Raw genomic sequence first — 15,123 nt, 5'->3', positions numbered from 1 at the left:
GAAAGCAAGCCTTTAAATTATAATTAAAATATATAAAATCTATGACTTCTTTGGAGAACAACGGAAAATGTTTGAACATAGAAATGCCAATATTATTGTGTGAAAGAAGCAATAACAGAAAATCTGGGGAGCAGAATGGCCATGAAAGACAGATGAAATCAAAAAAGAAATAAAACTTCAAGGAATTTTCTTCATTAGCTGTGCCTAAATTACTCCTGTTGTTTCTTGCAAGCCATAAAAAGAAATAAATGCATGAGTAGAAAAGAAAAGCAAAATAATAAAGCAGTAAAGGCATTTCTGTTTTACCTGTCACATATAAATTAGGCTCGAATTCTAGAAATTAAAAAAAGAAATGCTTTTAGTGAAACTTCAATATCTGGAAATCATGATTTAAGTTCTGGCAAGTTCACAGACTGAAGAGTCTGAGAATCTCTTGAACACATAAGGAATGACTTACAGTTACCCACATAAAGCTGGCACTGCAAATGTCACATGTTGTTAGAGGAATGAGGATGAAAATTCAGTGCTCCTGGCTCTGATTTGCTTGGAGGTTTCAGGCAAAGCTTGGCACAGGTGTATTTCAAAGAAAAAAGTGCACGTGCAAGTTCTGCCTCTTAGCAACAAGATGTGATCACAGTACTGGGTTTAAAAGGCAGGTGATGAATCACAAACCCTGCTAAATAATGAGATGGCAGTACACCCTCTTTGCACAGTGTAAATGCCACCAGAGGAGGAGATATCACACAGCTAAGCCACCACCATCTGCACAATTAATACATGCTCTAAGCAATGAGGGAGTAGGAGGAAAAGCATCATCACTTATGACTATGTAGTCATTAGCCAAGGTCCTCATCTTCATTAGACAAATAAATTAAAATTCACATTTACTGAAGCTGTCACAGTGGCTCCAAAACAATACTCTAAAAATGGTCCCACTGGATTTGGATGAAAATGATGCCTTTTTCAAGAGTGGTTGGTAAGCAGAAGCATGACGTCAAATACACAATCTAGTGCTATTAATCTAATTTAATCTAACCCTAACTATTAATCTATTATTATTCTAATCTAACCCTAACCCTCTTCCCTCCCCCCTTCTTTCACAATAATGAGGAAAAAAAAAAAAAAAGCACATGCTAAATTTTTGTGAAAACTAATAACTCAGGATAATAAAGGTCTGTAATTCAATGAAAAACTGACTAGAAAAAAAACACTGCTTTTCCAAAAGTTTTAGAGCTTGGGGACATTTAAATTAGAAAATTGCTAAACAGAAAGCATGGATGAGCACAGTGATGCGGTGGAATAGTAAAACTAAGCAAAGCCAGAAGGAGAGAGGATAATGCATTTTCAAAACAATCATAAGAAAGCAGGAAAACTTGGTCAGTGCTAAGACTATATGTGATGCATTAAAATTTGGGGGGGAGGGGAGGGGTAGGGGCAGGGTGCTTATTTTCATTATTACTCAATATTGAAAATAACCCAAAAGTTATGCTCAAACAGAGAAGGGAATGGTTTTGCTGACACCCTTTGTACCAACATTGAGAGGGACTTTTTTAACTAAATGGAAACTCTCCCATGCTCCTGGGCTCAAAACATCATCACTAAAACTTTTTTATTTGATCAATCCCCTGATGCAGAGCTGACACCCTGTTCTCCTAACTGGCCTCAGACTTTCAGAACAGAAGATAATAGACTGTCACAGTAGGCCTGAGCTGTCACTGTCTTTTAAAAAGCACTTTGAACATCATGTTTTCCAGGGCTAGTAAAGGTGCTGAACAACAAATAACTGAGGAATAAAACTTGTCACTTTTCATCCCTGTCTAAACTAAGAAGCAAAATGAATCCTGATACCCTGCTCATTTCTCTTAACTGAAACAGAATTTTAAAAGTCTCAAAGTATAAGGATACTTTATTTCTATAAATAGGGGTTTAGTTTAGGGGTTGGGCCATGGACACAATATTAAATTTGCTGCATTCCCACCCTATGTTGCAGGAGTGGGAAATTCAGGAATCTAGGAATGATATTCAGCCCAGCAGCCTCTCAGGGTCTATCAGCTTGGCCATCACACATCTAACATCACTCAATCTGCTGAGCCAATACTCTACAAAGCAAAACAAAAACCTGGTTTTCCTATGTAGTGCACCAACAAATACAACTTAATACAAAAGTCATACAAGTGAAAAAAACTGCTTTACTAATGCTTTTTTTCTTTCATTGGGGTAGGTAATAATTATCTCTGCCTATCTAAAATTTGAGCATTGCATCAATAGTCATGCATTTTCTAGTTGCTTTATACTGATGTAATATCCATACCTTCCTCTGAACAAATTACTAATAAAGTTCTGTAATACCTGTAATGGCAGGTAACATTCAATATTTATTGTCATTCTTGACATTAAACAATAACTACTCTCCATGCTCTTTTACTTGTTTTCAGTTTTGTGGGGTCGTGTTCCCCACTGTTCACAATTTCAGGGCCTTGGTTCAGTCTTACCCCTATTTCTAAAACCAGGACACAGCCAATTTTCTTAGCATTCCTATAAATCATAAATATAGATTGCACTGAAATTAAAGCCATACTGAAATGGAAAGATGAACCCTAATGAAATTTAAATGAGGTGAACCAGAGAAGATGTGACCAGATAAGACAGCTGCAATGGGAGTCTATCTCCTCCAATACAAGTAAAATACCTTCAGTACTTATGGAAACAAAATACTAACACAGCAAAAAACCCAAAAAGTGCAAATAAACAAAACTAAAGAAACTACCAAAACACTTACCATAATACCCCAGTATCAGATTCTGAGATATCCCTACTCATAACCTTTTTTACAAGGTTTTGTTAAGTACTCAGTTATAAAAAAAGAAAGAGTGCCATGATACAAGCTTTGGGTCCACCCAGTTAAATCAAAGGAGGAGCAGAAAAGAGATGATGACTGGAGACTTGACTGAAATGGCAAAGTCAGCTGCAGTTGATTTACATGAGTGGGACCCCACCTGCAGCATCAGGGGTAACCTCCAGAACCACCTGTGCAGGGGAAAGGTTTCCTCCTAATCCTTGTCTACAAAGATCTTTATACCCTCAATTAGATTTTAATTTCTTCTAGGATTGTAACTTGCCTCCTCAGGTCTTTCAGGTTTTTTGTTGTTTTTTCTTTTTAACTAACTATTAAAAAAAAAAAACAACCCATAATTCTGAATACTGCAGTATATTCATCTGGAAAATACTCTGGGATCCTTTGAAGCCAGGCTAAGTTTTTTGTATTTGTATTATTACAGACATATATAACTACAAAATAAAAATACCTTCCTGAACAACAGCATTCAACATTTCATCCATATCCTTCAGTTTTAATAATGGGCAAAAAATATACTTGAAATGATAGTGGGACTTCTTTATAAGATAAAACCAACTTGCATTAGAAGATGAAGACAGAAGGCTATGAAAAAGTAATCTTGAGTGTATCTTCAGGATGTCTTTTTTCAAAAAGAAATAAACTACTCTGGTTGGGAGAATGGGTGAATGTTTCTTTAATACACAGCAGTGTCCTTAGAAAATTCATTTTCAGATAAATACTGCAGCTCTTGAATGCATTTCTGGAAGGCATAGCAAAGTTACATGAAAATGACTAATGGCATATCTTATAGCTACTCCACCACCTCTTTAAAAATCCAACAGCAACAAAAGTCATCTCCTCTCTGCTGTGTGTGCCATTCCTCCAGAACACTAATGCTGTGGAACAATATTCAGGTTAACCACAGTAGAATATTTGCAAATTCCAGCTGTTGGTGCTTTGGAGACCCCCTTGGAGAAGCAGCCCAGAGATTGGTGTTTAAAGATGCACAGTGCTTTACTCTGTTGTTTGCCAAGAATAAGATATTGCCTGGGATGGAACTATGAAATAAGCTCCTGTTGTGTATAATGAAAAATAGCAGGGATGAATACTCAGCATTTGCCTCCTTGCCTTTGTCTTGTTTTCCATCTCATGCACTGATGATCATCTCTGCTTTTTATGGGGAGAACCAAAGGGAAAAGACAAGAGCCATCCTCTAGAGAGTGAATGAATGGTGCATTGAAAACACAGATGATGATATCTCCCTGCAAGGACAGAGCTTATCAGCAAGGTCTAACAATAATTTACCTCCTCAGCTGAACACCAACTCATGTCCTGCAGTCATCTGAGTTCAAGAGATTCCTAAACTCTTTCCAGGTAGTTTTCATTTTCTGAAATTTGTAATATTTCAGTAAAAAGATCTGTGAGGTAGACTGTTACAAGCTTTATGATTATAGTAAATTAATGTTTTATTGGTTTCTCACATCAGCAGAAGTATTCCAAATTTTGTTGTGAGAGTTTCTTCCTATGCAGTATCAATCATATTGCCTTGTTAAGGTAAAAAACTATTGTTTCAAAGCACACATCTTGGTTTTAAGTTAAAAAACTCCATAGCTACACAAAGATCTGTTGCTTATAGCTTATTTTTGCTAGCATTCCTACCAGTTAGAAATGCTGTAAAAACCTGCACAACAAAGAAAGTCACCATAGCAAAAAAAGAAAATGAGAGCACAGAATGTCAGTGTTGTGGATGTCAACATTGTGGTAAAGAACATTTTCCTCCTTACCCTAACAGTTCTGATGCTTACCCAGATATCTCAAAATGGGGATAGATTCTGGATTGAAACAGCACTCTGAAGCAGGTTAAAAAGTTATGATCCCTGAGAGAGAAGCCAGCCAGATAATGCAGGACCACTTGCTCCTATCCCTACCATTCCAGTTTCCATTAATGCAAATTAAACTGAGATCTCCAAGTGTTTCCCCAACAGCTACACATCCCCTGTTTTTCTCCATCCTGACCCTGAAGACAATGCACCATAACATTTTTCAATATATACTGAATACATTTTCCATTACCACTTTAAAAAGGAAAAAAGCTGGATGCAACACCTTCTCCAGTAAAGATATCTCAGTCTTGCAGGGATTGTTAAGGTCTATCACCACATTTATTATGTGAGAACAAATGTTGGCTTTATAATCCCCAGTGGCTTTACAACCCTGCAAAGGGCTTTGGGAAAAGGATATTTTTCCCCATTAAAAGGTCTCATGCTTTCATATGCCTTTCACTCTTCAAGATAAATTTTTGGAGCAAATATTTTTAAATGTCAGAGTTTTAATAAACAGTCCTGAGACAGATCCTTGTCAGTGAATGAAAACAAACCCATAGGCTCTAAGTATTTTTTTTGGCAACACACATGAGGAGCAGAAAAATTATTATCTATTTGCCATTGTGGAAAGAGAATGGGATGACTGACACAACTGCAGGGCCCCTCCCAGCAAGGAAGAGAAGACACAGAGGCACTGGAGCAAGGCCAGGGAAGGGCAGTGGAGCTGGGACTGGGTTTGGAGCAGCACCTGAGGGACCTGGGGAGGTCAGCCTGAAGAAAAGGAGTCTCTGGGGAGACCTTCTCAGTCTCTGCAACTCCCTGGAAGAGGCTGGAGCCAGGTGAGGGTCATTCTCTTCTATCAAGTATCAAGCAAAGGGCAAAAGTAAACAGCTCAGGTTGAACTAGGAAACATTTCTTTACTGTAAGGGCTGTTGGACATGGTACCAGGCTGCCCTAAAGAGGAGGAGTCACCATCCCTGGAGGGATTTCAAAGATGTGCAGATGTGTCAGCAGCAGCCACACAAAAAACATAAGCCATTGAAGGATGGCACATGTATTCCATGTTCTGCAATTGTTGCAGTTCTTTTAAAAAGTGCTCTCAACAATGACCCACTGCAGCACATGAAAATGGAGAAAACAGTGACCTCTCAATTCAGAAGCTGAGCAGGATAAGGCACTCTGGCAAACCCTCCCTGGGAAATGCTGAATGTGGACTTACAGCCATATGTGAGGATAATTCAGGGTCCTGAAGATGTGCTTGTTTCTGAGCAGCTGCCAGCAAAGATCATGTGCACAGAACACAGAGCCTGGGGACCCTCCCTGTCTGATGGCACCACCTTGAAACACCTTGTGCTGCTGGGGCAGCCAGTTCTGGGGGAGCAGTCCCCAGCTCAGGGCAGGGAGGGGACTGCTGAGCTCCTCTGTGCTCTGCCACAAGGAACATGCCTCATGTAGCTCTCTCCCTGGGATGTGATCTCACAGCCTCCTCCTGGCCCTGAGACATTCCTGCCATCTGCTCGTACAGATGGCGCATTCATGTCAGTTTTAAGGAAGGGTTTTCCAAACATTTTCTATTCTCTCTCTTCTCAGATAGTTCTAGACTAGCTGATGCAGTAAATGTTCTAGGAATGACTATTCAGAAAGAGAAAAAAAAAGCAGCAGGAAAAAGAAAATATGATCTTACACAAGTAATTTAGAGGAGATAAAAATTCTGCTCACTGAACAGTAAGTAGAAATATCTGCATTATAGTTTAAAATCACTGATAGGCATAGCTTTAAAGTGCTCTTCTGCAGAGGCTTACACACATCCTGAGTCTGGAGAACTTACCTGGAAGCACAAAGCCCCAGAATTTCTTATAACTTATCCTAGTTTCTCTCCTGCTAAGCAGGACTGAAAACTGTTCCAAGAAGAGCTGTCTTCAATTACTTTGCACACTGAAGACCACAAGAAATTTGAATGTTCAGAGAAATAAAGAAATGGACCCAGGTAAGTAAACAGGATCCCAACAAACTCCTTACACTTGAGAAGTTTAGGTAATTCTTATCTCAGAAAACATTTTACCATTGTGTAAAGGTGAATAACAAAGTCAGATAAAACATTGGGTGAACAAATCAGCAATTATCTTCCCAGAAAATGCATTAAAACATAAAGGAAATGTGGTTTGGGTGAAAAAAATTATGCAAACTAGACATTTAACAGGAATAAAAACTAAATCCAAGTACTTACACCTTCAGATAAGACATTTGGTAGGGGGAAAACCCCATATTCTTCCATTCAATAAACAGCATTCTACAATGTCTCACATTAAAATGTGAGAGAAAAGCTTCATCTGTAAACGGCAACAACTAGGAAGTGATTGTGTGTGACCCATAAGAGATGTTATTTGTTCTGTGGTGTCCTAACTTTTATTTTTCTTACATATGCAAGGACCCCAATCCTGCTCCTACATCTGAGATCCATCTCACATTTTACCAATTTTAGTAAAAAATCCAATATGTGCAAGTACAATTTATACAATGTATTTATTTATGAAATATATATCATTTATGTAAGCATGTGCTTGTATACACACATTTAGCATCTATCTAACTGAGTGTTGATCAGAGAATTCTGAGATTTTATGCATGTCCTTCCAACTGGAAAATCTCCCTTCTCAGGTTCACCAACTACCAGCTCAAATATGATCAAAGACATTGCAGAAGAGAAAGGATTGCTGTAATTCTAAATTATATAAATTATTAAATTTTAATTTAAGATTAAATGTTTGATAACCTCTATTTGTTTTTTGGAATATGCAAAACCCTTGAAGCAACTTAAACTATTTCATGGTTCTGTAGCTGATGGAGTTTTTCTTACTAATACAGACTAAATGCCACAGTCTGTCAGGCAATAAAACTCCAAATTCTTTTCATTTCATTGCAATGCAATAATTTTGGATAATAGGGCTTTTAATGGAAAGGATTCCTGTGACTTAAAGCTTTTTTTTTATTAAGCTTAATTGAATTAATAATTCACATACTAATGACTTAACAGCCACTTCCTAAAAAATAAAAGCAATAAAAGCAAATACTTATCCCATACTTAAAATCTAATAAAGGGACTGAAATAGAAAGATATCTTTGTTTTATTTCAGATAGGAGAGGAATTTAAAACACAACTGCTCTCTCTCTCCTGCTGAGGATGAATGTTGAAAAGATGCCATTCCAAATCCTACAGAAAAATGCATAATAATCTATGAGTCCTTAATTGAAAAGAAATATTTAGGAGAGCTAATGATCTCTTTTTTTCCCCAGAAACTGCATCTTTGCTAAAACTGGCTCATTTTGTGAATGGGCTGCTATGAAGGGAAAGTGGAACAATGGGATTCTGAGAAAATAAAGCAGATTTGTATCCATAACCTGGCCATCCCAAGGTGCACATGAGGGCTGGCATTTTATAATTCTTCATAATAATGCTTGGCACTTGTGTAGTGTTTTATGGGATCAAAGCACTTTACAAACTAATTAATTAATCTTCACAACACCCCTGTGAGAAGGTAGTTTTAGTGTTCAATTCACCAAATGGAATAACTGAGCAGAGAAGCTGGATGATTTGTTTCATGTCCAAATCTTCAGTTCACAGGGACAGTGTTATTAGAAATACCAGTAGATGCATTTCTCTGCTTTATTCACTGCAACCTATAAAAGAACTATTTGCATGGAAAGGAAAACAGCATCTGGGCACATCTTGGGCCAGAGCTGATGCCTTGTTTATTTAAAACAACTAATTCACTTAAGAGACATGCTGGGATTTAAGTTCCTTTCCTTATGCTGGATCTATATTGGCAGTGCAAGAAAAGAGCCATGATCAGCCATGTCCTGCCCCAGGATTTCCAGATAATCAGACTGGGGTGGTAATGATTCCTTGTTAATGCAGAAATTCTTTGTACATCAAATTCTACGTAATTTTACAGGATTCAATTTTTTTCCAAGTCTTTGCAACAGATACATGACTTCAGTTTGAAATCATGTTTTACTCCATTTGCATTTATTTCTGCAAGTTTCCAAAAGTTCTTGCTTTGACCACCTGCATACAAGATTTAAGAGCTCTTACACATGTCTATGTACACTAACAGCCTTGAAACCTGGACACAGAAATTGAATTAACCTCATTTCTTGTGCAAGACTAAACAACTGCATGTCAGACTGTGAATTAGCTTTGGCAAGCGTTGGCAAAGGAAAAGTCAGTAATTGCATCTACAGGTGTGAGCACCAGCACAAAACAATTCTCCACTAGAAATGCTTCTTCACAGATTGATATTCTCATGTTCAAACAAGTCTCATAAAATTACTTTTTACTTCCTCTTTGCAATGCCAATATATCCAAAATTAAGAAAATCTGTATTTTTAATTGGAGAACAGAAAGCTACTGACACTTCAGACATCCTAATTAAAATATACACCATATTCACTTATTTATTTTAACAAACAGCAACACTACTGTTGGTGCTATTTATGCTACAGGGTACCTCATGATAATGTTGATTTCCTCTTCTCCCCTGAGGCTGGACAAGGCCCCAGCTGGTGTGAAGGGCTGCCCAGCCAGGAGAGACACGAATGTGATGGAGGCAGAGACACCAGCCCCCTTGACAGGCATCATAATCAAGAGCAGAGCATCCTAAATAATACTTTCTCCCCAGAAAAAAAGTCCAGGTTCTTCTTATCTCTTCTGAAATCCCCAAAGAGAAAAGATTTTGAGAAATTTTTTTGTTTGAGATGAATTTGCATTATAAGTCCTTAAACACCTTCTGTCCAGCTTCTGGAAACACAATACTGTAGCAAAAAGGTAAGACAGGTCTGTTGCTCTCTTGCAGAAGATATTTTGGAATAATAAGGGTATTTGAAATATTGCAGGCAGTCCAAAGATTTAATTTTAATTCACAGAATCACAAAATTTTAAAGGGCTGGAATGGATCCTAATGACCATCCAGTCCTAAAACCCCTGCCATGGGTAGGGACAGCTCCCACCTGGTTCTTGAGCCCCCTCACACCTGGTCTTGAACACTTCCAGAGTTCCAGCTAGGACAAATTTTTTTTTTCTATTTTAAAACTGAAAAATGGAGCTGTACTTCCAAATTATGCTTAGCATTTAATTAAAATTAAGCCCTATCAGAAAAAATCCCTAAAAACAAACAAAAACCCTAATCCCCCCAAGAAACAAACAACCCCCCCCCCCCCAAAAAATAGCAAAAACAAATTAGAAAAAAAAAAGAAAATAGGAAAATAAAGATGGAATGCTTTACTGAAGCGCTGGTGTGAGCACTTCACCTCTCAAAGAATGTGGACTGAGAACTAAAGATATTTGCAAAGCAATTGCTTTTAAAACTGTCTGGGGGATTTCACAGGTGCCTATGAGGAGTTAAATGCTGAGCAAGTTTAATAAGGCAACAAAAATGCCCAGTGCTGTCTTAGAGCAAAATATGGCAGAATCTGTTTTATTTGCAGAAGTGAAAATTTCCAAGCAGCTGAAACTGAGGGAGCAGACAGCAGAAGGCACAGCTGAGACAACACAGAATAGTCATGCAGGACTGTTCAGGATTTTGTGGCTCAATGCTGGTAGCAGGAAATGGAGAACAAAGCAAGGCCATCATACACATAATTCTCTCATTTGTGGGGGGTTACTGTGCTCCATCAGTCAAACAGGAATTACTGCTGGCTGCCTTGGAGACTCATAGTTGGTAATGCATTATATGAATCTTGACAAGTAAAACTGGTGGGCTTTCAAATGGGAAAAACCTTTAATTTCTAAAAAAACTTCTCTGTTCTGCTTCCTTTTGTTTTCCTGTTGGCTAAAATGATGGGAATGTCATTACCTCACAGAACATGGTTTGTATCAGGTGTTCTGCATATATCCCATTTTTCTATAAAAAACACCCACAAACTTCATTTACAGAAAGCACAAAACCATCCTACTGAAGAGATACAACAGCACACAATGCTCTTGGTCAAGTAATTATCAATTCTGTACCCACAGTCACAGAGCTCTCTTGTGAGGGATGTTGGGAGAAGTGTATGCAGGGTCAATATCTCTGTAAGGAGCCTGGTAATGGTGCAAAACCACATGAAATATCTTGGTCTTCAGCTACTTCTTCACCTGTTTTTAATCCTTGTATTCTAAACTAAATTTCCCCCCTTACTCTGACATATGGCATCACAAGACTCTACAAGCAAAGAGGCAAGTTCCAGAGAGACACAATTACTCAAAAAGCAGTAATTCTAAATTGTCAAGTTTTATTCAACCTATAATGCTTGCTATCCTAGATTTGAATGTCTAAATTTACTGTTCTAAATCTTGTCAAATCACTAATATCCTCCTGCAAGTCATCTTAATTTCCAACATAGGAATTTTCCCTGTAATAACTCTTCATTTAAGACTACATGTTTACAATTTTCTACCATTTAGGTGATTTAAGTATATCATCTACTGAATGTCCTGGTCTTGGCAGCAAAGAATAATTTTCTTGACAGATGGAATATGAAAAAAATACTAAATAAAACATTTTCCCAAAACATAAATAGCTGGCAGTTATCCCTCAGAAATAAAAGTCCTTCTTAAATTCAACCAGAATGTCATGTTCACTGTAAAAACAAGGTCAAGAATTTAGTTATGCCCTTAACTAATGCCCTATTGCAGTGAAGAAGGCAGGCTATGAGAACATACCAACCATTTAGGTGTCTCCATTTATTATTAGCCCCTTCTCTTTATTCTCCCCTCTTTCAGCAACAGCCTGATCCAGGTGTTCACAAAACTGCCTCTTAGTCCCTCCTGAAATTTACCTTCCCAACAGCAAATCTAATCAGATGTGACATGCACACCATGTATGGGTTCTGCTCACAAAAACAAAGAGAACAGCGTTAAGGGATCACTGCTTGCTGGAGGAAATAGAAATTCAACTGCAGGGACACAAAGGAAAGGGATGGTTACATTTGTACTGATAAAATCACTTGCTCTTCAATGAATTTAGCTACAGCAATCAAGGTAAATGCAACCCCATTCACAGCAGCATTTCTATATGTGTGTATGTGATGATGTTTATAAATAGATGCATGGGGAGGTGAAAAATTTCAGACAGATACTTAAAGGAATCTCAGTTTAGAAAAATGAATCCCACAGTAAGAATATGTGACTGCAAGTACAAGCTAAAGTAAATTAATGCAGCAACAACAGTAGATTTTCAGAATAAATAGTGTACAGGGGGTTTTAGGTATATGAGAAATACAACTAAGCAGGCATTTTTAAGATGTGGAAATTACTAATAAGCAAGAATTGAATCTATCAGTACTGTGGACATTTGAAATAACAATAAGTCTGAGTTGAATTTAGATGAAAAAGATAAAGCCACTTAAAGCTATAAAATTAAAACCTTAATATTAGAATGAGATCATGGATTGCCACTTGGTCCAGGGAAAGCAAAAGCAGAATATGGCCAGTGACATAACCCTGGTGTATTTCCACTGGTGCATCTTCCCCATGCAGCCCAGGGTGTGAAGGCAGTTTTAGCCACAAAGCCTTTCTGAGTCTGAGGAATCAATTCTACATTTCACACAACTTGTCTGGGTTCATTAAGAATTAGGAGCTGTAAGAAAAGGTTTTCTCACCATGTCATCTGTTAGGTACCTGTTACGTTGCACAGTCCCTACTCCAGAACAACAAGACCCAGGAGTGTCCTTCACCTCTGTGCTGCCCAAGGACACAGCTGCCACTGCAGAGAAGGCAACTGCAGTCCCCAGCTGCAGTCCCCAGCCCCAGGTGACACTCACCCTGCCCCTGCCCCCAGGTACAATCCACTGCAGCACAGCAACAGAGCAAGGGCACAACACCAACCAGCATCCATCCTGTGCCAGCTCACAGGGCAAAGAGCACTCTGGAAATGCACCAAGTAGAGCCTTAAAAGAGATGTAAAAACTGATCATCTCAAATGTGAGATCCTTAGGTACACCAAAATACTAGAAAATTATTTCCTAAAGTGAAATTTTTTTACCTAGGAGAAAAGCTGTCTAAATACCTTTAACTCTGGGCCGTGCACAAGCCCTACAATAGAAAAAAATCCCATTTTAGAATTATTCTAAAACCATTTTGGATAACATATTGGGGTTGCAAGTACTGAAGAAAATAACTCTGTGAAATAAAGGCTCAAAGTATTAATAATGTTTCCTCTAATTACATTAAACAGCTTTAAGTGAAAAATAGATATTATTTCACTGTACTGCATCTCCTAAGAGATTGTAAAACTGATTTGCTATTTATACTGAATGAAAAGGAGGAAAGGTTTCACCCAAACCATCACGCAGTATCAACACCAGTTCAGCTCAAAGAAAAGAAACAAACAAAACCCTAAATACCTTAAACAAAGTATGTTTCATGAAAGGTTTTGAGGGTTTTGAGAAAAAAATGAGCATCAAAAGAAACTCCCAGAAAACAAAACTTTCTTTTACTTGATTCTTCTATGGATAATTTCTTGTGAGCTCTGCTTACTGTTTACTAACCTCTTAAAAAACCAGAAATTATTACAGATGCTTAAGCATTCAGAATAATAAATTTGCCACAAATAGCAAAAAAAGTTAGCATTTTTGAAGACATTAAATCTGATATTTACTCCTGATTTATTCTAGAAGAAAAAAATAAAGATTATGATTTCAGAATCTTAAATTGAAAACTACACCAAAACCATTGTTAGGCTGGCTCTCACTCCATTACTATAAATATTGTTACATGGCTGGTTTATATTTCACTTTAAACTGCATTTCAAGGAACCAAGTATCTGTTGGTTCACTGAGCAATCACAAAAACTCCAGACTTGCTCACAGCCATAGTGGCAGATCCTGAACTGCTCCCCCAGAAAACACAACAGGACACAACAAACTTTGGTAAATACAACCCCCAGCTCTGCAGCATTCCCTGTTGTTAACCCAGGCAATGCTTTCCTGCTGTTTTGTTACCTACCCACACAGCACTGTCAGTCACCTTTTTCAGGTATATTTTTAAATCCATTTCTCAGCAATAATTTATCCTGCTGACATCACTAAACAGACAATTCCCAAGTTTTCAGAGCTTCTCAAGAGTGAAGCCCTTTTGTTGATTTCCCCAGTCACCCCTCTCCATAGTGTCATACAGAACAACAACAGGCTGTAAAACATTTCAAGTCACACCTCATCTCAGTGAAAATCAGAAAGCTGATTCATCTGGGTAGCACACAAACCAATCTAATATTCAAACAAAAACATTTTCAAAGCGTATCAGTTAAACTATCAGTTCAGCTGTCATATACATTTTCTGTTTTCTCCTCTAATCCTCATTTTGTATTTCATATTTCAATTCCTTTGAAGAAGCTGTTCTAAACTAGGCTTTTAATCCAGAATGAATATTCCAAATAATATTTACAGTCTTATCTGTTCTTAATACAAGTCTCTGAGCTGTACTAAAAATGGCAGTTTATCTCAAAAATTTCTATAAAAACATAATTCTTAGATTTAGAATACGAGCTTAGAATAGTTGGGGTTTTTTTTCTGGAATATCACCAGTTATATAAAATAGAGAAATAAAACTAAAAGCGTTAAAAAACAAACAAAAAAAGAGCAAGGAATGGTTTTTATTTTTAGCTTTTCAATCATGGTTTCAAATTAGGAGACAGAAGAGTCAGAAATGGCTCATACTGACCTAAGCCCATAGAGGACTGTTCCATCTGGATGCAGACGAATCATTCTGTTCTTCACAGTAACACCATGAACAAATGACTTCTTGTCATTCAGGAAATAGGTATCAGGCACCCAGAGCTGATCAGCTACTCTGTTGTCCAGGGTAAGGTTTAGAGGTATTACATTATAGGACAGCCTCTTATCCCTCCACGCTTGCTGGAAGTACATTGTCAAGGTATAGTCCTGTGAGCAGAACAAAACAAAAAAAAAGTGTGCATTGAAGATACACATGGAAAAAAATGACAATGCAAATAGATATGTATTCATTGTGACTGCTCCTAAAGGCAAACATTTCTGTTCAGAATTTCCATGGGTAGATTTATTTCTTTTTATGGTACTGAACATCTTGTATGCGCTTAATAACGGCAGTGAGAGCACAAAGAAGAGGGGGCATTGAAATTTTATGAATGGCTTGGAAGTTCTCACTTCAATATTTAAGAATGAAATTTTAAAAATTGTAGACATTTCACAGCCTGTAGCACTTTACAAGCCTGGGAGTTCTAGGAAATAGGAACATTCACAGACCCCAATGTAAATCAAGGTCTCTGCTGTATTCAATGTTGCTCTGGATCAAGCCTTCTGTCTCTCAAGTTGCAGTCACCACCCAAAGACTTCCCTAAATTAAAATTTCTTCAAAGTCTGTTAACTTTCCCCGTGGCACTGAAACCAATGGGAATTTTTTAAGGTTCCTAAGCCATATACTTAGTCTTAATTTTACAGATGAAGTAA

At 37.6% G+C, this 15,123-nt stretch overlaps 1 protein-coding gene across 1 annotated transcript in view; it reads right to left on the bottom strand.

Annotated features, from left to right (window-relative positions):
* GABRB2 (gamma-aminobutyric acid type A receptor subunit beta2) overlaps positions 1–15,123 on the bottom strand; it is a 138,976-nt gene that overhangs the window by 80,908 nt on the left and 42,945 nt on the right. Inside the window, exon 4 of the mRNA XM_030229235.2 lies at positions 14,357–14,577. Coding sequence (XP_030085095.1) covers positions 14,357–14,577 — 221 coding nt within the window. The remainder of the gene's footprint in view (positions 1–14,356; positions 14,578–15,123) is intronic.

Source organism: Serinus canaria, chromosome 13, assembly GCF_022539315.1.
Source record: "Serinus canaria isolate serCan28SL12 chromosome 13, serCan2020, whole genome shotgun sequence".
NCBI classification, from domain to species: domain Eukaryota; kingdom Metazoa; phylum Chordata; class Aves; order Passeriformes; family Fringillidae; genus Serinus; species Serinus canaria.
The sequence above is the reverse complement of the archived record's forward strand: the minus strand, read 5'-3'. Positions and strand labels throughout refer to the sequence as shown.